This window comes from Patagioenas fasciata, chromosome 4 (genome assembly GCF_037038585.1).
Source record: "Patagioenas fasciata isolate bPatFas1 chromosome 4, bPatFas1.hap1, whole genome shotgun sequence".
NCBI classification, from domain to species: domain Eukaryota; kingdom Metazoa; phylum Chordata; class Aves; order Columbiformes; family Columbidae; genus Patagioenas; species Patagioenas fasciata.
Window position 1 is genome coordinate 13,635,653 of NC_092523.1, and position 24,925 is coordinate 13,660,577.

The following is a 24,925-nucleotide window of genomic DNA, read 5'->3' on the forward strand; positions in this document are numbered from 1 at the left end:
ATCATTCAAGATTCACAAGCATCACAGTCATTCAAATGAAGGCAAGCAAGTGAAACCACACAAGTTTTAGGTGGCACATAGCATTCATAATAAGAAACAAATTAAGACAGGACAGGAACATGGAAGCATGGTTAGTACTTCATTTTGGCTGTAGTTCCTATCTTGCCACCAAGACCCTGCATAAACCTTAGTTCATCAGCTCAATTCCCAATTTAGTTAATTTTGCCTTCACAGAGACAGGTCACTCAACACAAATTCTTCAGGGGGATATTGGAACAATGACATTATGAATAAAATTTTTATGTTTTTATTATTCTGTGTGATTAAGTCTCAGGCTTAACACATTAAACAATATGGTATCCTTTAATTTTCTCAGTTCAACTTAAAAAAAGAGTGGGAAACAAAGATTTGTGATCTGCAAAGGATGAAGCAGATGCATTTTTGAGTCTGCTGCGCTTATGTCCTCATACTACAGAAAGCACTTAAACCTCTGATGGGCTACAGAAATATCCACTTTTGAAATGCAGGTTTTTCATTTGACAGGTTAAAGCTGTCACTTCAACCCGATTTTATTTAAATAATTATCTAAAAAGACTCAATACACTTAAATTGATAAAGGTCTATATGCATTTCACAGTCATATACAGCATTTGCAAGAGCAAACTAAAGCTGCGCATTATTAGCTGATAGACTTCAAAGATGCCATCAAAACATTACTAGTCATTTCTGTTTACTAGAAAAAAGTATGTTTTGCAACTCCAGAAAAATGCTCAGAATACAGAAGTCTAAACACAGCTGTTTACATAGGTAGGCTGTAGACAAGCTGATGAAAACTAAAGACTACTATTTACTTTCTGAAACTCTACATATTACTTCACGGATTGATTACATAAAGTAAGATTCCAGCTTTGCTGATATAGGCTTCAGTGGAAATTTGAAACAAATCCATTAAAGTTATTTCATGCAGAAAGAGTCAATAGAATGCATTCTGAATAATAAAAATGCTTGTTGATTTACTTTCCTACCAGCTCAAACACATGAAAGCTCTCAGCAAAGTGGATTTACCCAGAACAAGGGAGTTTTAGCACCTCGCCTGCTATAATCATCCGCTGCTCAGGTGCGCACAGCTCGTTCTTGTAAGGTCACCAGCCACAGCACCTGAATTCTCCAAATAAAATAAGAGGAGAAAGACCACGAGCAAAGAGTATCAAAGCCAAAGATTGGTATTTTAAATTACCTCAATCTCTTATGCCTTTCAAGCTTAAGATTTGACCTGTTGGAGCAAGTCCAGAGGAGGCCAGGAAGATGATAAGAGGGCTGGAACAGCTCTCGTATGAAGACAGGCTGAGAGAGCTGGGGTTGCTCAGCCTGGAGAAGACACTTGGGGAGACCTTATAGCAGCCTTTCAACACCTAAAGGGGACCTACAGGAAAGCTGGAGAGGGACTTTTCATTAATACAAGGGCATGTAGTGAAAGGACAAGGGGTAATGGCTTTAAACTGAAAGAAGGTAGATTTAGATTAGATATAGGAAGGAATACTTCCCCATGAGGGTGGTGAGGCACTGGAACAGGCTGCCCAGAGAAGCTGTGGATGCCCCATCCCTGGAAGTGTTCAAGGCCAGGTTGGATGGTGCTTTGAGCACCTGGTTTAGCGGAAGGTGTCCCTGCCCATGGCAGGGGGGGTGGAACTAGATGATGTTTAAGGTCCCTTCCAATCCAAACCATTCTTGTTCACACAGTTATTAGGGGTCGGCCACAAGACAGTCATGTTAGCATGTGCAATACTTTTTTTTTTTTTTACACAAACGCAAGCCTGGAACTTCCAAGTGCTTTGAACAGTGAAAACCTAATGAGAACAGGTTAGAAGGAAAACTGAAAGCAGTTTCTCAGACAGGTAGCAATAACGAAGACAAAGTATTAATTTGAAATATATAAGTTTAAAATAAATTACAGGTTTTACAAGTGAATATTAAAGCTGCATGCAAACTCTACTGAGCAAAAGATTAATGCATTAAGCAACACCCACGCTAAGTGTATAAAGAAAACCTGTATGGCATACACACTTTACATGATCACGACTACAAGCATTCATTTGGGCTCAGAAAAAAAAAGTGACAGGGACATGGCAGGAGGATGAGGAAAAAACCCATGTGTAGTGGAGAATAAAGGATCTGAGATGACACAATACACAAGATTTCCAGATTGGCCTTCCCATTTTGTTAGTACAGCAAGTGTTCCTGAGGTGACTGAAAATAGTCACGGAGAGTTAAACACATGCACAATACATCTGATACGTTCAGTCCTAGTCATGGGTAACACGTCCAGCCTCACCACATACCTAGAAAAGTAAATACATATTTTTATCATTTCATGAGAAGATTTGACAGTTGCTGTAGATGTAAATTGCTATCAGGGTAGCTCAGCAAAGTGGGTCAAGCAATGATCAGTAATTAATCTCACAAACGAGTTTGCAAATTTCAGGGTTTTTAAAAGAAGGGTTTTTAAATGCAGATCCCTTGATCTCTCGTTTGAATAAACACAACCAAGACATACGGAGAAAAGTAAAAGCAGCAAAAAGGCCAGAAAACAGCAATAATGACCTAAACTACCTCCCAGAAAGTATTGCATTCAAGAATGATATCAAGATAATATTTTAGATACATTTAATAAGTGACTTAATGAACTCATCAGAGAAACCGAAATACAGAACAGAATTCTTGCTTCTAATTGAGCAATGTACAGAACCCAGTTTAGGAGGTTAGTGAGCCACTCTAACAGCACATTAGATTTAGTACTCAGATATGAGTGTCAGAAGAAAAAAATCTGCTACAGTGGTATCTAAAAGCAAAGCCAGACTGGAAAAGGAGAAAGAAAGTTCTCTAGAAATAAGCCTGCATCCTTGTAAAGCGAAGGACATGCCAAACTAAAGAAAAATAGAAAAAAACCCCAAAACAATGAATTTAAAACATATACGGTGATAGATGAAGATAAAAAGGTCTGGCAAACAACCCAAAGTAGAATTTGTTACTACATTTTATGCCTTTTTCAAGCACACAATCATCAGCAAGCTTAGCAGATTATGGGGCCTATAGACAGTTCAAGGGCAGCTGAGTATTTGAAAAAAAGAAGGCTGCAGTACAACAGATCTCCTAAAACATGGTGGGATTTTTTTCTCCGTACCTGGGAATATCATTGAGAAGTTCCTGTGCAGCAGTCTCAAACATCTTCTTTTAAAAAGATGCTATGATTTCTTTTAGTTGTGTTGAAAACTGTAGATTCTCTTAGTTGTTTATCCAAATATTCTGTTGAACTATATATAATGCAGCGTGTAGCCACTGACTTAAAACTGAGAAATGGAAATCTGCAAGTACGATACCAGAGAGATCTGTGATAACAGAGACCACTAAGACCATTAAGTGTGATAGCCATAGAAGGAAAATACATGGAAGAAATGGAACAAACAACTCCTAAGCCTGCAGAGGGGGCAAAAAAAGATACACTGGGTAAAAAGCCTTGATATTAGACAGCCTTGAAGGAGTCAAAGGGCTGGAGGACAGGCAGATTCAGCTCTTATTTCTATATCCAAAGGCAGGGAGAAAGGCTTCTAAACAAATTAGAATGTAGGCTGTTATGTGGGTAAGAGATTAAGAAATAAAAGACAAAGAATAGAAATACACAAGTTACTTTCTCCTAGAGGAAAGATTATCAGTTTATACATGCATGGATATACAATAAGGTCAATATTATTCAACGCATTTATATGTCAATGAAAAAAAAAAGGGGGGGGGGGAGAGGCTAACATGAAGATGACAAAGTCTATTGATGATTCTGTGTTATTCAGGCCAAAAAAAACCCCAGCACCTCAAAAGCGATTACTGAAAAAAAACCACAAAAACACCGAACTCAAACAAAACCCGCAGAAGGATTTCATGATTGATTAAGTGACAAAAGGCCAGATGAAATGCAGCAAATGCAAAACAAGATGACACCTTATCATTGTATACAAGTGACAAGCTCTGAACTATTACCACTCAGAATAAAACCTTGGAGTTGTAACATGCCGTTTTAGGAAGAAAAAAAAAGGCTCAGTGCTAGCAAGACACCGTTACCAGGGCTTTTTAACCTGGAGAGGAAACTGAAAAGAATGACACTAGATGTATGAAGAATTTGCAAAACAGAGAAAGTAACCAGAGAGACTTTCAGTGTCTTGCCAAACAAAAAAAAAAAAACCAAAGGGTATCAACTGTTTTAAAGTATTTGGCCAATGGCAAATATTTATGAGTTTAAATAGCAACTGGACAAACTGAGAGCAGAAGAAAGAAAAACAAACCAGAAAGCACTACCAAAGATCCCACACTGAGCAAGGAAGTCTCTGGGCTACAAAGTGCTAAAGAAGAACATTCTAAGAAGTAAACAGCTGCCATCAAACACCTTTAACATATCAGTAAAATACAAATAAAGTCAAATGAGGACCGCACTAGCACCGCATTTAGAAAAAGCTCTGTGTCTCTAACAGGCATGCTGTAAATAATAGCATAGAGGATTCTCATAGCAAGAGAATCTTGAACCTGAAAAGGTCTTGTCACCTTTCAGGTTCTCCAGTATTAATACTGAGCAGTGACAGCAACTTCCGTGATCCTTGGTACGAAGTTCACAAACTGTAACGCTCCAGTGTTTGTTCAGGCAGGAGAAAAGAAAAAGCTGGATGGCATTGAGAGGGAGAAAAACTGTACTTCATGTTTTCACTAGCTTTATCCAGTAAGCTCTCTACTTAAATTAAGTGGGTTTTTTACTTACAAGAAGCCACAGGATGTCACCCATCTCCCTCAGTTCCATAGTATCAACTGACAAGAGTAGTAAGGAAGAAGCATTCATCCACAGGTCCTTCCAGCAGCTAAATCACTGGGGTGGGAGCAGGGAGGGAAGAATGTCATCTTCAACATTACATCTTCTCCCACAGATGAACAAATACTCCACATACCGTGTAGTGATGTCAGAACTGATCTTTGTCACACTGCACAGTACTGTTCTTACTTGAAGCTTCAGGCATACATCACTGCTATATCAAGGCCTTACTGTAATTGAATCTGAAAGGAATTATCATCTGAATAACACAGAGAATTACTTGCTTTTACTTTGAGGGGATACTAGCATGAATAATGCACATTTGCTGCTTAACTCCACCCTTCCTGATGTGTCCTACAAGGTAAGTTGTACAAATGTGCAAATGGAGAAAGACATGACACAGAAAAGACAGAGACTGGATTAGTTACTGTATTTGAAAAAGCCTCTTCCAGGACCTTCATGATGATGAACTTGAAACTGGACTCTTATTTTATCTTTTACATCTGGAGACTTCCACAAAAACTTGCCTCTGAAGTGCAACATATCCCACATTCAAGATTACAAAAGTGCCTAAGTACTGTTCTACTATCAGTAAGCTCTAGAGTTATAACTGCACTCTGTGCCTAGAGTTTAGGTTGTAGCTATCTGACACAGCACTGGTTTAGCTTAGAAAAGAAACAGCTAGTAACAGTTCAAGAACATGCTATAAATCCTGTCCCAAAGAAAATTAGGGAGGTGCACAGAAAGGATGCATATCACCTTAATTACTACCATAGACATCCACAAAGAAAGTCAGCTTTCTGGAAGCCAGTCATTTTTTAACATTCATTTTTCATCCTCAGTTTGTATTTAAGGGCCCCAAAATGTGTTCTGTGTCTGCTGGATCTCAATGCATTCTGTAGAATAAAGCTAAAATTAACTAAAAGATAATAAGCATTTGGCTCCCTAATGCCAAGTATCCAGCTGCAAAGGACAACCCACTTTGTATTGCAGACTGCTTTGAAGCATTAGTGTCTTTTGGTTCTGGTCAATAGAACAGGATCCTCAGGAATTCTGTCTCCTACTCCTCAGCTTTCACCAGTCTTGTTCTCTATCCCTCCAAGAGTCCCCTTTGCCAGGGTTACAGTCAGAAAGAGAACCTGTTATACCTTCCTATGAAGGCAGTAAGGGTCTTGCTACACAGTTCAAAACTATGAAGGACTTTAATAATCTTTTTATGCTACTGAAAAAAAAAACAAAAAACCAAAAAAACCCGAACAAAACCAAACAAAGCATGACTGAAGCATCAGAAATAACAGCCCATCACCAAAGTGAAGCAGTTAATTTATGTTTGAAGACAGAATTAATTTGCTTTAAGAAATTCACATATAGAATAAGGGCAACAAAGCTGGTGAGGTGTCTGAACACAAGTGTGATGAGGAGCAGCTGAGGGAGCTGGGGCTGTTCAGCCTGGAGAAAAGGAGGCTGAGGGGAGACCTTATCGCTGTCTGCAACTGCCTGAAAGGAGGTTGTAACATGGGCGGTGTTGGTCTCTTCTCCCAAGTAGTAAATGGTAAGACAAGAGGAAATGGCCTCCAGTTGCACAAGGTGAGGTTCAGATTCGATATCAGGAAAAAAATTCTTCCCAGAAAGGGCTGTCAGACACTGGAACAGGCTGCCCATGGAAGTGGTGGCATCACCATCCCTGGAGGAGTTTATAAGGGGTTTAGACGATGTTCCTATGGACATGGTTTAGTGCTAGAGTTAGGTTATGGTTGGACTTGATCTTGAGGGTCTCTTTCAACCTAAATGATTCCATTCTAAATATGCTAGCCAAGGAACATAGTTTTCTTGCAGATTGTCAGCAATAGCTCACTTGCTACTATAAAGAAAATTTTACTATGTTGAAATCTGAAGATTTTATAACATTAGGAAGTAAGTAACAAGAATGCACACACCTACAAAGTAAATAATACAGATATATTTGTTCAAGGAAAAAGTAGGAAAATGAAAGCTTACAGACATGTCTGCCCAGGGATATCAAGCAAAATAGAAACAGCAGAACACATTTTGTTCAAAATCTTCCTAGAAGGTATTAATTTTGGAGTCACACCCTATATAACACCTCCAGTCCCTCTTGGAAGTAGATGGTGGTAATTCTGATAGTGTTACACGGGATTTTTTCTCTCCCCCCCCTCAAGAAAAGTTCCTTCTGTAAGCACAGATCTGATAAGTTTATCAAAATCCAACAAATTCAAAATTTTCAGGCAACAGTGCACATTCATATTAGTGAGAAAACTAAATCCTTTTGTTTGCTAGAAGATGCTATGTAAGCATATCTACAAAGTGAAAGATGTCTGACTTTCTTTCAGTAAAAAAGAGCTTTAAACTGTTCATCCACAGGTAGATTGTCTATTATCAATGTGCTTTCAAAAAAAAGTTGATCTGTACATTTTGTAACAAAAATTAAGGTTCTAATAGCTTTTGTGTGTCACTGGATTGTACTGCTGAGCTTTAAGTGCTCAGTGGAGCCAGTTTGTCTCGGGAGAAATCCTCCTACTCACTTTCCACAAGCTCCAAAAGTTCAGTGGTATTGTGTGCAGTACCTATGTAGGAGTAAAGTTTCTGGAAAGACTGATGTTCCACTTAAAAGCAGGCATTAAGCATCACGTCATAAACATGATTTGTACGTACAGAATCTAATGACACAAACAGAGGAACTGACTGGAGAGGAAGAAATATTTTGTACAACAAACTTCATGGTTTTGATAAATGTTTTTATTAACCTTAGATTTTTATTTGCTCATCCATGACTGTTGAATCCTCTCGTCCATTTAGAAGCCTCCTGCAATCTTACCTTACCTGCAAAGTAAGGGCTTAGTACAATTAAGAACACACTGCATGTTTTTCTTCTATGTACTTCCACTTTCTTGTTGAGATCTTAGGATGGTCATACTTGCCCCAAGAACAATTGAAAATATTTAATTAGCATACATTGCCCAGCATTCTATTTTTAAAGTTGATAACTTGGATTGGAGATAAGGGAATAACAGTTGTTTGCAGAGGTCTTGAAATCTAGGACTCTGCTTTCTCTGGAAGCAGAAATGCATTTGTAGATATGATAACAGTCTGAGTCACACCACAATTGCAAGTCATCAAATAGCATTAAATGGAAAAGGAAACAACTTCTGCACCTCCACAAAATGAAGGCAAATTGTCAGGAGAGCAATAAGGAAAAAAAAACCCACACAAGATGTAGGTGGAAGACTAAGAGCAATGATATTATAGAGACTATAAAAGTGGATGGAAAACTATTCTTAAAATGTATTTCTTTCTAGTATAGCTATTATTGTACAATGATAATGTAAAGTCATTAAAAAATTTTACACACAACTAATGAGACAGACCTGCTGCTTTTTCTATGCAGGTATCTCCGACTAAGACCTTCATTGATAAGTTGGGATAAGTCTAACATGTTCTAAAACTGTAGCATTAAAAATAAATAAGCTTTCTGTCATTTCTCAGTTGAAAGTCATAATTATTAACCCTCCTCACCAAAACAAAATTAAAAAAAAGAAAAATGCAACCCGCAAGAAAAAAAAGGGAGAACGTTTACACCATAAACCTCATCAAGTCCACATATTTTTGTAGGTGAAGACCTGAAGTTATCACAACAACCTGCACAACACTCAATGGCATTTCAGCAATTCTCCAGTTTAGGCTCTGCACCAGACAGACACGCCAGCAGTTCATTAGTTTACTGCCAAGCAGAGTAGCCCTTAAAAAAGACCCACCCCAACTGTTTTGCAAGTCCACAGTGCTTTACAGCCTTGGTTAGCAAGCAGTTTGTGTCCAGTCTCACCTTCTAACTTTTGCAATGAAGGTGGCCCTCTAACAGCACAACACTTTCGAGTCTCTCCTTGATTGTTGCAGTGTAACATGGATTTGTTGCAGTTTTATTTGAAGATGAATGTACAGACATTAAGTGCTTCCAAATGTTTTCCTCCAAAGCCACTGCAAAATATCTGCAGAAATTAGCAGTTCTTGCTGCCGATGAATGAAGATACATTATATTTGAGAGTTGGTTCAGTTACAGAAGGTACTTTTAACTTTCCAACTGTTCCCATTTAATTCATTTTGTGTGCACAGTGGAACATGCATATTGGATTCCTTTTGGGGAAGACTAAATTGAAAGACTGAATCCCAACCACTAGATTACATTTTTAAATGTGTATAATAGGAACGATTTACAGAGCTAGTCCTATTTCATTACATGATTTACTAATGTGAATTGAGCTCATATTCATCTATTCTTTGGCTGTTCATTTCTATCCCTCTAACACCCTGGGACTTGCTATCATAAACAAACATGGGTCAGGAAATTGATCCACCTGAAAAATAACAAAGGAATATTGAGCTAGGGCATTTTCCTTCATCTGATTGTGTGAAGGTAAAAATCATTGTCAGTAACAATCTCTTTGCTATCAACCAAAGAAAACATTTATGTATTTCAAACGGTGAAAGAGACAAAGATAGAGGATCTTTCCAGAAACAAATGACTGTCCAATCCTACTCCCACATACAGTAAAAGCACCAGCAGGTGATTGACAACAATAGCAGCAGATCTGAAAAAGCCAATTCCCATTGTTCTGTGCTATGACTATGTCCCAGAATTTTATCTGAAAATACAGTCATTAACTTTTGTTTGGATAGAATCCTTTCTCCCCCACAGCAATGCTTGGCAAATGAGCTTTCCAGGAGCCTGAGTAATTACAGGTAAAGTTTGAAGTGGCATTAATAAACTGACAGATAAATTGTTAAGCAATTAATACTTCAAGGCATAATCCTCCCCTTCTAACAATCAAAGATTTTTCTGAGATTTCTTCAGGCTTTACACAAGCATTTCACTTTACCTCAAGAGCTACTCTGTAGAAGCAAATTGCCAGAAAATGAAGACACAGAAGTGCTAAAATAGAGCTTTGAAGCAAAAGTTCTTTGTAACCTTAAGTGGAAGAGGCTAACACTCAGAAAATATTTGTAAATTAGAGAGGTTCCCTATTTGTTAGCTATCATTTAGCAAGGCATTGGAGACACACTGTTGTGCATTGTTACAATGTGCTATAAACTGTTTGGAATATTTCTGTACTATTTATAAAATCTAAGTAATGCAATTTATAAAAGAGTTCTCTTCCAAGAAATATAAAGAAGTCTCATAGCCTTAAGTACAAGCAGAACTCTGCACGTCTACAAACAAAACATAAGAAATTGATTCCTGTCTGCAAAGCTTTCAGTACAAATACCTTCCCCATATGTTCTCAATCCTAGAACAAGAGATTTGTGCATATTTCTTTAACAGCAAAAACACAGACAAAACAAAAATTAGTTCCTTAACCAGAGACGTTTCTTCAAGCACTGCAACTTAGCTTTGCAATGCTCTCAAAACTTCCCAAACCCTCACATTTGAATTCCTACCTGATTCCTCCTCTCCAACCATATTGGCTAGCAAATGTACATGAACAATATTAAAAACAAACACCAAAAAAACCTAACAACAACAACAACAAAAAACAACACCCTAAAAAAACCCCAAACAAACAAAAAAAAACATCCAAAACCACAAACCACCACAAAACTGTTTCATCCACATATGAAAAATTATCACCTTTACACTGTCTCCTGATTTCTCTGTTATGCTAGGATGTCCTCTTTTATCTGCTGACTGGCAGACAGTGAATTTTTAGTAAAGACGCTTTTCATGCTTGAAGGTACTCAAGCATTATGAGAAATGGTAACAGCTACAGATAACCTGCAGCACAATAAATATTTACCTGGGGTGAGACTCAGTACCATTCAAGTTACCATTATAACCGAATTGAAGCACTTACTTGAATCCACATCCCAGGTAAGTATTTGATCACTATTGTATTGTGAGATGTTTCAACTCTGATCTCTTTTTCATCTGAATTAAAAGTGGGCCACAGAAAGCCACCTTCTAAGACAGCAATACAGACCACTTTCTTGGCATGTGCATTCGTGCATCTCTTCCAAAACTATTACATCAACAGAAGCAGTATTCATATACATGCTACATAAGTGAACATGTTGAAGGTGCTCTGCTCTCTGTACACAGAGGAGATGACTCCACCAGAAAGAACGATATTTTTAAGCCTATTTTGAGAGTTCAGTGCTGGGACCTCCAGAGCTCTCATGTGAGCTATTTCTTCTCGCATCGCTTTAGGGCAGTATCTGAAGGAAGGAGGATGCACAGAGTGGATCAAACAGAGATGCCAAAAAGGGGTCTGTATCAGCTGGACAGAAACTGAGGGGGCTGTGCACCATGGAGGAGAAAAAGGCATCTTTGGGGGACTTGAGTCTTAGTATGTTTTAACAAACTCCACTAGCAAGCAGCCACTGGTCTTCATTGCTATACACCATGTTCCTCTTGGCACAGACGACTAGCATCATGGCAGAACTTTTTAATTTAAGTCACTGGCAACTCTCCTGTAATTTGCTTACAAGGATACTGGTGACTCAATGGTTTTAAAATTTCATAAGCTCTAATTAGTAGCGTATACACTTTGCTCACTAATAAACTTCCTGTCCAGGAATATCCATGAAAGAGTAATGACTTTTTTGTTGTTGTTTGTTTGGGTTTTCTTTTTGTTTGTTTCATTTTTAAACAGAGTTGATATATTGATATTCATTCAATTCCTATCACATACATAAAATCCAGCAATGTATACAGGAAGACGTTTTCTAGAGAATGCAACAGCTTTGGGTAGAAATCTGAATACCCTGCTTTAAAGCAACAAAACCGATACCTACAAATCATCTCAAGATCAACAACGGAACATTGTTTTTTCATTAAATTCAGATTTGATTTGCACAACAAATTCTCAGAGCACTGTGACCTCCTATTGTGAAATGAATTATGTAAGAAATAATAAGAATACTACCTAATGATTGATTAGCAGAAGATAGGTTGAAAAACTGCTGACAAAAAAAAAAAAAGCCTAGTACAGGAATTCAAATGAAGTACCTGTGCAGCTGAGGATGTGTGTGTGTGCTTAAGTGCTTTACTGAGTCAGAGCCAGGGCATTCATTAATTTGCTGGATTACACTGCAAGATATGGATAATGCTGCATAAGTAGGAGATGAGTGTTTCCAAGAAGTAAATTACTTAACATTAATGTTGATGCTACAGCCTTAAACACAGCATATGTAAGTAGAGATTGGAAGAAAAAGCACAGATCACAAATACAGATACATTGGCAAGAATATTTCAAGAATCACCAAATGGCTGAAGTCGGAAGAGACCTCTGAAGGTTGTCTGCTCCAACCCCCCTGCTCACACATGGCCACCTACAGCTGTGTGCCCAGGACGACTTCCTGATGGCTTTTGAGTACCTTCAAGGATGGAGACTCCACAGTGCCTCTGGGCAACCTGCACCAGAGCTAGGTGACCCTCACAGTAAAAAAAAAAACAACAACAAAAACAAACACAAAAAACCAAAACAAACAAACAAACCACAAAAAACAAACAAACAAACAAACAAAAAAACACCAAAAAAACCCCGACCACACAAAACCAACCAAACAAGAAAAACTGTTTCCTGATGTTCAGAGGGAACCTCCTGTGTTTCTGCCTGTGCCCATTGCCTCTGGTCCTGTCCCTGAGCACCACTGAAAAGAGCCTGGCTCCATCCTCTGTGTACCTTCCCTTCAGGTATTTATAGACATTGAAAAGACCCCCCGAGTCTTGTCTTCCCCAGGCTGAACAGCCCCAGCTCTCTCACCCTTTACTTGGAGGAGAGGTGCTCCCTTCCCTTCTTCATCTTGTCCTTTGCTGGACTCTCTCCAGCCTGTCCATGTCTATCTTGTACTGGGGAACCCAGAACTGGACCCAGCACTCCAGGTGTGGCCTCACCAGTGCAGAGTAGAGGGGAAGGATCATCTCCCTCCACTTTTTGGCAATACTAATGCAGGCCAGGATACCAGCAACCTTCTTTGCAGGAAGGGCAAATGGGCATGTGGTAGACAGGCTTGAGATAAAACTGCCTTTCAAGATAATTATGAAGATAGGGATGGAAATGGCAATGACAGTGGCACCAGGCACTCAGAAGATTTTCAAGGGAAGAGATTTAGAGTAATCAGGAATGAGTCACAACTGAATTGGAGAAATACAAAGCCTAAAAGTCCACTTTTATAGGGGCACAAACAAAAGCGTCTATGATACAAAACTGCATAGGAATCATTAGTAAATACACAAGCCTGGAAAGAGAACTAAAACAGAACTTGATACAATTTGAAAAGTCCAATATTTATACAGAGTATCTCCAAACTTGCTGAAGAAGAATTCCTGACAGAATCTGTGTAGAACACCACTAGATCAATAGTTTGTATTCATCTTCAGCATCTTGCATGAATGTAGGCACCAACAACAGAAGCCTATGTTTTCCTCTTTCAAATCATATTATAACAAAGTCTAAGATAACTCCATACTGTATTCCTCATGTTGTTGCTGTTCTTTCCCTGCTGAAGCATACTAAAACTGGAGACTGAAGGAAGAAAGCATACCTGTTAACACTCATTCTAAATTAATAATCATGTAATTAATGCTAGAAGTCTCAATTTTCCATTGCCTCCAAATTCTTTTATGGGTGGGTGAGATGACAAATTTGGTAATGATACACGGACGCATGTTGTAAATTCAGGTATCAAAAAAATTCCCCTCTATCTGGAATGTGCCTTTTAATAACAAAGAACCCAGAAGGTTCCAACAGTCAATTTTGAATTAGATATAAACAGTAGATGTGCTAACACAGCTGAACACTGGCCTGAACTATGTGCAGAGCTCAGCTGCATCTCATACATGCCATGTAGTTTTTCACACATTTAACAATTTTAAACTCTTCTTATTACCTTCCACAGAGTGACTCATATTTATGAATGTAAGGGCATGCACATACGTGGTTTCAGAATCAAAAGTCCAATTTTAAAGAAAGTCAAAGAACAGTAATTTTGCAAGACCTCAAACACAAGACCCTCTTGCATAAGTGTTAGATTACAAACTGAATTTAAAACTGGAACTCAGCAGCTGCATACAGGAGCCAGGTATTTTGCTTTCTACCTTTTACACGAGATATCTCATTCCATCAGTTTTCACAGTCTCTGAAACATAATGGGTTCAGACTAGGGGGAGGGGACCATCACTCCGCCTTTCAAAATGTATCATGATTCTTACTCCAACTTCTTATCTGCTTGCTGATCTTAACTTCACTGCTGTTGCTCTGGTTTCATGTATCAGTTTGTTATTCCCTCAGTCTTCATTACAGTAGTACCTATTCATCCACAGTAGAATCCATATTAAAGCTCTAGGTAGCATGAGATCTAGCCAAGTAAAGAAATTAAATCAAAACCTTAACATTATGTTAAATTACATTTAATTCTTCCTGTCAATTTTTCAAACAAACTTCTTTCCTGGTGCTCTGTGCACATAAGAAAAATTGGATGGAAAAAAACCCTCAAAAATATGCATAAAGTAAGCTGCAGAAGAAAAGTCTCTTCCACATCAACAGGTTAAAAGAAATTGGAAAAATTTATTTTTGACTTTACAGTGTCTCTTGAAAAAGAGCTTAGAATACATACACACACAATAATCTCCCAATGTTTAACATAAGCCAATTTTGCATGAAAATTCCTTTCACACTTACCATTTTTTTCAGCTTTCTCCCTGCTATGGGAGTAGCCAGGAACTGAAGAAGTTGCAGTATCTCCTGAGGATGGTCGAGATTTCTGATTGTTCTCACTATCATCCACAGCAGCAGCGTTTAGCTGGGACCTTCCAAGATGCAGCTGGGGCTGAGAGGGACTGGAGGGGGGATGAGGATCTGAATTCATTTTAGCTGCAAAAGAAAAGAATAATGATTAATTATTAGATAGGGTTAAAAAATAAAACCTGAGTTAAAGTTTTAAGTCCAAATATATTTGTATAAATCATTGAACAAAAGCCTAGAAAAGGGCAAGAAGGCTGACAGTAACTTCAAGATGTATTTATACACTCTTCAATAATTCCAAGCATGAGCAGCTATTGTTGAATAAGACTGACCATATATAGCATTGTGCCAGAATAGCAACTGCCTTTCTTCCTAACTAAATAAGAATTGACTCTCAAGTGTAGATAAATGCTAAAATTAACTAATCAATCCTTGAAGTACTGCATATAAATAACTTCTTTGAATCTAATGTTCTACTTACTCATGCAAGAAATAAAGACTAACCCCTAACTTCTTATGGAACAGTACTGACAGGTCTATAATGATAGAAAAATACATTTCATATCAAGAGCCTGGTTCACAGTCACTGCCTAACTGGCTAACAGAGAAAGACAAGAAAGGTAAGAAGGCAAAGAAGAAGATGTAGAACTCTGCCAACTGGAAAAGAGGAGGGGGACACCACCTCTTTATAGATGTCTCCATTTGAAATACACACGATCTAAACTAAGCTGACTTTATTTACTACTGTTCAATTTTATATAAATAATAGTTATTAACACCCCCACCCCAAAACAACCAACCAAAAAAACCAAAACACTAAGGCAGGTAGGGAAAGGCCTTTTAATTGCTTATGGGAGAAGGCCTTTTAACTTACACTGTAAGCACTTCCCTAAATGATGTAAAGAGCTCCTTAATCGGTGAACTTTCAGTAAGTGCTTACTGGCAGCTTAGCTTTTGCAAGACAAAAAGTAGCAAGGTGTGCATATACTATGCAGTATAACCCAGAGTAACTCTTGCTGCTTAGGAGTAACTTCCCTGAAGTTAAACAATTTACAAGGAACACTGTGGAAGGTGTCTGGCTACAAACCATACTTTTTAATTTTGTATGTTCAGACTATTGACCTGAAGATGTCCTTGTAAAAATGATGGTAGTATAGTCAAAACCACAGATACACTACCTAACTCAGCCAACAACTTAAAGGATGCTAAAAGTACCAGCAATATTACCACCATAAAATATTATTTGTAATTTAGGCAACTTGCTTGCCAAAGTTAAGCTTCCTTAAACCAGAAAATATTTTACTAAGTAAATGCATTTCTGTATTATGTTTCTACATCAAGTTATAAATAAACCAACACAGTCCAGTTCAACCTTCAAGCAGTCCTAGGAAAATACAGAGATTAAAATACTTTCCCAGTAAACCAGCACGAGTATTTTTAACCACTGTAAAATCGCAAAAGTTACTTTGCATCTGTTTTTCAACTTGACCTTAGCGCTTTGAAAGGGAGCCGAGCAGGACGAGGAGGCGCTAGGGCTGCAGCCCGGGCGGCGGGCGGAGGATGCGCCGCAGCGGGAGACTCCGGCTCTGGGGAAGCGGAGCTCTCGCAGAAATGGGAGCCAGACAACAAAGGCATTCCGCCGGTACACATGCGATGAACAAGAAAGCACTTACCTCCCGTCCCAAAAGTCGCTCTGCACTTATCCTACAAAGGGCACCACTAAGTTTCCCTAGTGCAAGATCAGAAGTGAAGGGAAGCTGACCCTTAGATTGGACTTCGGAATTTATTGAAAAGCCGGGGACGGGGGGCAGGGTAAGCCTTTCAGGAGCCCGGGTTGCTCAGACGCCGGGACTCCGCCGCCCCGGGACGCCCGCCCGGCCGAGCCGCGCTCCAGCGGTGACTCTGCACGTACGGCCGCCCCGCCGCCCCCGACGGGCAGGACGGGACGGGAGAGCCGGAGTTTGCTCGGCCTCGTTCCCCGTGAGGCTAGAGGAGCCCGGGTGGGAACCGCCGCCCCGAAAGGCCGGGAAGCCCCAGCGCGCAGCCGGAGCCCGGCGGGGGATGGGAGGCCGGCAGCTCGGGCCGTCCTGCCCGGGGTCCCCGCCCCAAACGCTCACCGAGCCCAGCAGGGCGAAATCACCAGCGCACACTCCCGGCAACAACTTTCTCCGTGGTTCCGCGGGCAGCTGGGTGACAAGTGGCGTCCCGCCGGGAGCCCGCAGCCCTGTGGGCCGGCCCCAGCCCGCCCACCCGCCGCGGTCCCCTCCCCACTGAGGGGACAGCGCCGCTGCCACTCACCGCCCTCCGCTCCCGGGAGGCCTCGGCCGCTGCCGGGGGGCCGGCGGGAGGAGGAGGAGGAGGAGGAGGAGGAGACGGGGCGGGTCGCGCCGCGCCGCGCCGCGGGGGGCGGGCTGGGCGGCCGGCCGGCCGGCGGGCGGGGAGCGGTATGGGGAGCGGGCGCTGCCGGGGCGGTGGAGGCCGCGCCTTGTGTGCATGTGCGGCCCTTCCCGCGCTGCGGTAGCGGGCGGCGGCCGGCTGCCTGCCGGTGGGGGATGGGAGAGGGTATCTTAATGGAGGCGGCTGGGGCGGGCTTGGGCAACTCCAAAATGGCAGCGCGGGTTCGCGGGGGCGGTGCCAGCCCTCGGGAGAGGGTCCGTGCGGCGGCCCTGCGAGGCGGCTGCTGGCGGGCCAGGGGCTGCGGGGCTGGGCCGGGCGGTGGGCACCGCCGGGCAGCCAGCGCTGAGCGGTGCCCGAGTGCCGGGGGAGGCGCCTGACAGCTATCGCGGCATCGGCCCCGAGCTGCCGTCCGACGTGCGGCAGAGCTCTTCGGGAGCAGGGCCTTAACTCGTGCTTTGGGACCTTTGGGACCAGAAGGGACAGCTTGGGCCAGCTCTAGCCAAGTGTCTCCTGTGCGCGGCACCGCTTCCCGGGCCTGGCCGACATCTGGCGTTCCTCCAGAGAGGGGAAAAAAAGGGTAGTAACCGAGTAACCAGTTATTCCTAACAGCCCTCCTACTTGCTACTACATACTCCTGTACTTCTGTCGAGTACACGCAAAGCTCCTGGGCTGGGAAACTTACCTGCAAGTGTTGTGTTGGTAGTAAACTTCGAAGCAATAAATTTGTTTTTATTTTTGTGCGACTTTAAAATAAGTAAGCCAAGGTCCCTACAGGGTACTGTGAATAACTTCTAATTTAAAACTAAAAAAACACCCAACCTCACAAACTCAGGAGATTTAAATTTAAACTTTGGCCATTCATGTGAGTAATTTAGTCAGTTAGGTTGATTTTTCACAAGTTCCAAGTTTGCAGCAGATCATGGGGAGCTACTATATGTTTCATTTTTAAAATGTCAGATCCTACTTGATGTTGCTGCATGGGTGGGGTTTTTTTAATCCCCAAACAAAAATAGGGTCCTGAGTATCCTTACTATTATCTTGCCTTAGAAGTCATGACGAAATTCTTCCTTTCACCTAAAATAAGTTTCAACAAACGTGAAGTTAATATTCTGTTTACTTCAAATTAAAATAAAATTTGGAGAAAAACAGTTATTTTGGGAAGATCGCTTGAAGTCTGAGTCTAATATGCCTATATCAGGAACATACAATGCCTGCTTTGTGTTATCTGTGTAGTTGTTTCTTTAGACTGACAGTATGACTTAACTCAGATATGACAAACTGCTGCTGCAATCTGCTCCCCCTGCTATTCGCGTTTGCTTCAAGATATTACTCTATACAATTGATTTGATATTTAGTGGGTGTGCTTAACGGATGTAACTTGCTCAGGGAACAGGTGGAAATGAGGGCGGTAGCTGGAAAAGTTACAAGTGTAAAATGAAGTCTCCCCTGCTCGTGCCCGCTCCTGTCCAACCCAAGGCACAGTCGCACACGGCGTGAGCTGTTCCAGAGTAGCTCGGTTCAAGGGTAAAGCTGCCCCGCTGACTACTAACCTGCTTAATAGAGAGAGACTCGATGTAAAATATATTCTGTGGCTGCTTATGGCCGTTCTTAAATTGAAGACGCACGTTAGTGCCATTGCTGAACTCGATCAGGTCCTTACATAAGGACAACTGAACCTTTGCAGTAAGTGGATTGTCACGTACACATTATATACATACATATAATATTACTGAGAGTAAACCAAGCTCAAACATGATGGCAACTTCCATTTTCAACTCCACGAATTTCACTTTGGCTTACACTTTATCATAAATGATTAGTACCCATTTGGCATTATCACAGTTGCTAATCGTTACAGCTACAAAGAAACATGGAAGTACTGTAACAATTTGTCACAACACCTTTTTTAATTTATGTACTATGACTCATAGAATCAATAGAATAGTGGAGGTTGGAAGTGGCCTCTGGAGGTCGTCTGCTCCAACCCCCTTCTCATGCAGGGCCACCTACAGCTGGTTGCCCAGGACCACATCTAGATGGCTTTTGAGTACCTCTGAGGATAGAGACTCCACAACTTCTGTGGGCAACCCATGCCACTGCTTGGACACCCTCACAGTATAAAAGCTTTTCCTGGTGTTCAGATGGAGGCTCCTGTATGTGGCCGTTGCCTCTGGTCCTGTCACTGGGCATCACTGGAAAGAGCCTGGCTCCATCCTCTGTGCACCCTCCCTTCAGCTATTTATACACCCCCTGAGCCTTTTCTTCTCCAGGTTGAACAGCCCCAGCTCTTTCCTCATAGGAGAGATGCTCCAGTCCCTTCATCATCTTTATGGCCCTGTGCTGGACCCTCTTCAGTCTGTTCATGTCTGTCTTGTACTGGAGAGGCCAGAACTGGACCCAGCTGTGGCCTCACCAGTGCAGAGTGGAGGGGAAGGATCATCTCCCTTCACCTGCTGGCAACACTTCTAACACAGCCCAGCATTCTCTTACCCTTCTTTCCAACAAGGCCACATTACTGGCTCATGTTTAATGCAGTGTTCACCAGGACCCCCATGTCCTTTTCTGCCGAGCTGCTTTCCAACTGGGTGGGCCCCAGCACATCTTGGTGCCTGGGGTTGTTCCTCCCTGGTGCAGGACTTGCCCTTCTCGTTGTTGAACTGCATTAGATTCCTGCCAGCCCAGATTAAAAAAAAATCTTATTTCAACAAGAGCAAAATAAAAAAGGTTGCAGTTCAGCCAATTTCTTTTTGTATTCGAGAATCAATAATCCTTTTACAAATATTTCATAAGTTTACCGAGTGGAGTTTGTTGACTTTAGCTGGTTTCTGTAAACATTGTTTACTTAAGATAGGATAAAATGTAGCAGCAGATTGCCTGAACATCTCTGGTGCAGTACTGAGGTAGAGGTTGAAATTAACTGCTTTTCCATATAATCATCAATGAGTTCAAGAACTATACCTCAACAGGGATATCTAATGATCTGAGCAACTCATGTGTCACCTCTGTTAAACTGCATGGGATACAAAGTGACATTTTCACATTCTCGTGTGAAATTTCTATTTCAGCATCTAGGCATGTGTGTAGTATTGAAAGGTTTTAAGAAAAGTCTGTCTCTTAGAAAATTTAATTCAAAACATCAGAAAACAAGATTTAACAACATTTAAATACAACATTTTGTTACTAAATCAATCCCAACTGAGTTACCTATCATATTATTGAAATGAAATCACATTTGTAATATTGCTGGCATACAAGTGGTTTCTCAACAGTCCAGAGGAAAAACTATTTAATCATACTGTTCTTAAAATGAAGAGAGAGAAAGCAGTGATCCTCCAGGAAAACAGACCTGCATGAAGTATGAATCATTCCAACAAACAGCCTTCAACTTGGTGTTTGTCACAACAGCTCTGAATAAGAGTAAATTTCTTCAGTCCCTCCTGCATTCAGAAACAGATTTGATGTAATTACTCTGGGTGTTTCTGTAATATGTTAATCCCAGCAAAAATATTGTCAGCAGTGCTCTGGTTATAAGAGTGAGAAAAGCTGAGAAGTTCATGGAGAAGTGCCATGTGCATCTTGAATAGTTATGAAAGGAAGTACATTATGGAAATGAAAATGTCTGAGTGATGCTAAAAAACCTGTACTAAAAGCTGTCTCAAAGGTCATCTCTTTTTTTTTGCCCCACCTTACCAATTAAGAGAACAGCTGTTATTTCAAAATAATAGGTTTTGTTGTTTACTCTGTTACACCCATTTTACCATTATCATTTAATTGATGGAAGCATTACATCAGCATAAAATTAGTGCAATAAAAGCTCCAGCAGACCTCACAAGCAGCTGGATACCATTGTGGCAGACTAAGGACCAAGCTGAAAACAGATTTTTTTTTTTTTTAATTTTTTTTTTTTTTTTAATTTTTTTTTTTGAAGGTGGTTTGTAAATCTAAAGCAGTGGGTATTTTCTGTCAGAAAGAGCTTAATACATTAAGCACACTGAGACGATGGACATAGAATTTGGAGCATCAATAATATGGTGTCAACAGCTAAGATGTTTGTGCCATTTGGGATGGACATGAAGGAGAAAGACTTAATAAAAGGCAAAGGTGGGAGGAAACAAATAAAAATACAAGAAAGTGGGCACAATAAGCATGGAAAAATAGGAATTGGGGAGTTTTGTGAAGATTGGCAATGAAGACTCTTTTCCCAAGATCTATGTATTAGATACGCCTCTGTCACTTCAGGGTTAGAGTGGCTTTTTCGTGTGCTAAAGTATATATGGTAATGGTGAGCATCTTTCCCTGTCCACTGCTCCTTTAACCTCTCTTTATTCCACTGTCCTTGTGCCCAATACTCTTTGGATGGCAGCAGGTGAACAGTATTCATCTTCATTGCTTTATATAAAAAGCAACACTGTAATTCTCCCCTAAGCTCTCTCAGCTGTGAGGAAAGGGTCAACATTTTCCTTTTCATGAACACCAACACTGTAGGTGACTTCTGTGGCGTCGGATGTTCAGTTTGCACTTAATTCTCGGCTATCTTTTCTAATCATGGATATACACTCTGAAAGAGGAAAAGATTTTGAAAACAGGCACAGGTACAACCAGATTGACACTGATGATAATTAAGCAAAGCTGCGGAGGTTGGATACAGCAGCTGTTGGAAGAGGAGTCCTGGGTTGGATATGTTCCCTGGAGCAGGTGAAGGGAATTGTGCCCCTCTTTCGCTTCTTTGAATGTTCTTGATTCTTTTCAAAACTTCACTCTCAGCCAGCTACCGTTTTTATTGCTAATCCACGATGTAAATGGGACTTGGCTGCCTAACTAAAGCTGCACCTGAATCAAGGTTGTACTTGTCCTGTTCTGCTGCAGTCTAGAGAGAACAGGGCACGTTTCCTAGATGGGAGGAATATTACTTAAAATGCTAATACATGGAAAAACAGCAACAAGTATCAACAAAGTCTGGAAGTCTTACTTTGAATCAGTTTGGTGTTGCCAGACATGAAGTTTTGTCAAAAATTAAACTGGATATATTTAAGCACTGAGAATTTCTTGACAGAAGCAACTTCTTACTCTCAAGTTTATAAATAGTTTGTAAGTACATGAGGTTGCATTAGGAAGTACCATGGTCCCCCTCAAACAATGTAGTTAATGAAGATGAGTTTGCACCAACCTTTCAAGTTGCAAAGTGACATGAATTTCGTCCTGTGAATTGATCCATTGATGTTCTTTCCTTTGCAACTTGAACATAATCTTTTGCTCACAGTGACCTCTAGTGTGAATGAATGAAACAGATCAGTGCCACCCAAGGTGATGCATGTAGAACTTTGTATGTGTTCATACTGATACCTGTTTAAGGGGACACATATGTGTACCATCTGTTTGACTATATGACAGACTGCTTTATGGATTAAACAAGCTTGCAAGGCATTAACAGGAAACTATAAACCAAAAACATTCCCTCAGACAATACTAAATAAATAAAGAATTTTAAAATCTTTCATGATTTCTCTGTAATTTTGTTTAGATATTTCTTTATCAAAACCCCCATGCGTGATTCAGGTAATTTCCAGTGCTCCCAAGTGCCAGAGGTTGCTTTTGCTTTCTGAAGTACATCCTTGTACTGGACTTTGCATGAGAGACACAGATCAGAAGGCAGTGATGCCAGGTTTTCTGCAAGGCCTGCTGTAAAATGTACAGGTTCTCCAAATCCTGACCCCAATATAATTATGAATTAACCCCTGGATATATTATATACATTTTTATCACCTAAGCATATTGGAGTAACCACTTCCCTTCTCTCTTTTGCAGAACAACTTGAATGGATTGAAAAAAAAAAAAATCTCTAAAGCCAAGATTTTTCTGTTCAGTTCCTCCCAAATTGCAGGAGCACATCATTATAGCAAGAAAAAATTGTGATGGTTGACAGTGTTAAATCTGGAAAGTAATGGTTAAAGGAGATTTAGCTTTGGAATTAGTTAATTCAATCCTTGAATTTATGCTATAACCATCTTCCCATATTTCAGGAGGAAGTAATCTCTGGCCATTTTGAATGAACAGAAACGGCCATTTCTTTGCCAAACAGACAAGTTTACATGGCTTGAAACATAAAGCAATAAGAATTTGCAAAGGATACTACAAAAAGTTTTCTATAAACTACCTTCAGATCTTTCCAGGATTCCATCTACTACACAGCAGCAAACATAGGCATGTTGTTATGTATAAGTTGCTCTCTGAAAGACTGAGTTGCTACATCTCACTTTAATTGATGTCTAATGTGATGGACTCTGTAAAAGAGATTGTGTAGAACCTAATGAAGTTTTTTTAAAATGTGCAAAACTCACATTGAAAACTAAATTTCTGACAGGAAATCTATGCTGTTCATCTTACAGGTCAGATCAAATTCTCTCATGTTGTGGCTTTCAGGTTTTTAGTTAGTCATTAAACATTTCAAATCATATTTGCGTCAACATTGCTGTCTCCAAATCTCACTGCTTCCTGCCTAAAAAACTGGCCACATATTTCAAAGCTTTGAATATAAGCACTTTGACAGAAAAGACAGTGAAGTGTTAAGGAATTATCGGATAGAGAATTTCACAATTATTATTTGCAAAGTTCAAATTATTCATTGTCAATTGCATACAATAATAAAGAGAAAGGGTTCAGACAATTTGAAATGCAGATTTAAACCTCTGTTCTTTGTCCAGTCACCTTTTATCTTTCCTAAACCTTTTACATATAACTTTTCTATTATATGTCACTTTTTTGTTATATATTTCACTATACTTGTTCAGATTTTGTTTTTGCATGTCAGTACTCCAGTTCTGTTGATTAACATCACAAACAGTGGAATCTACCAACTTTGACAGTGACTTTACCTGACATGAAAAGGGGTGTAAGGTCAGGTTGCAACTCTTTAATAATGCTGTTTTGCCATAGCAATTGCAATAACTTACTTATTATCATGGTGCCGAATGCAGTTAGTCCGTATTCTCTCACAGGATGGTGTTGGTCAGCTTGAGACACTTCAACATCTTCACAATGCTGTCTGTAATTACTAAGTTATACATACAAGGCTTCCACCAGGTGGCAATAACACTCTTCATTCTTTTAGCATTTGCTATATTGTAGTTGGTAGAGATGTACGTTATGTATTGTACTAATCAGAGGAGGAAAAATTGTGATGTATAATAAAGTGAAGGTGATAGAAAATGTGACTTTCCTGAAGTCCCAAGTGACAAGCACTTAAAAAAATAATTTGTCTTTGGGAACAGACTGCAGAGTGCTGGGCAATATCCATTGTTAGTTTCTTAAAATCTGTTTCAATATAAATACATGTTCCACTTGGTTCCTTTGAAACTGAAATCAATTAAATTTTCCTTTTGATGAAACCACAAAGAACAGACGGTGTGAAATGCTAATTTACTAGTGGGAGCTTAAACCTCACAGAGGTCTCACAATTTTAGCTTGAAGTTAGACTGATCAAATTCACACCTTTATCTACAAATTCAGTGCTCTTTTTAGACTTCTAATCTAGATGTATTTCTGTAAGTGATGTGCAACTGCTGTATTCTGATCCCGTATTGCTGGAGGAGAAAGCACTGTAAGGCTCCCATTTGCCAGGAGTGGTGGACTTGCTGTGCATGGTCAACAGTCACCGTACAACACGTGACAAACTCCACCTGCAGACCTGTGCACCTGCTTAAACCAGTAGTACGAGATCCACATGCTCTGGGCTTCCAGATTTATTGCAGCCTGGTTATTGGTCTGACAGCTTGTAAGAAGTCCTTGACCAGTGAGAAAAATACTCAAATTTCTCTTAGAAAAGTTACCAGGAAGAAAAAGAGGGCATGTCTGAGAAAACCATAAGATATAACCATCGTGGCATCTCAAAACAACAGTTACCTGACTCTTCAGTGTCTTGTCACACACA

General features: G+C 40.3%; 1 protein-coding gene across 4 annotated transcripts in view; it reads right to left on the reverse strand.

The window, feature by feature from the left end:
- WFS1 (wolframin ER transmembrane glycoprotein) overlaps nt 1–16,933 on the reverse strand; it is a 34,349-nt gene extending 17,416 nt beyond the window's left edge. Inside the window, exons 1-3 of one of the 4 annotated variants that reach the window (XM_071808561.1) lie at nt 16,719–16,855; nt 16,275–16,330; nt 14,539–14,730 (exon numbers count right to left, since the gene is read on the reverse strand). In XM_071808561.1, coding sequence (XP_071664662.1) covers nt 14,539–14,725 — 187 coding nt within the window. In that variant the 5' untranslated portion in view covers nt 14,726–14,730; nt 16,275–16,330; nt 16,719–16,855. The other 3 variants (XM_065837372.2, XM_065837370.2, XM_065837371.2) reach the window with 3 other exon arrangements.
- Nucleotides 16,934–24,925: the final 7,992 nt, after the last annotated feature.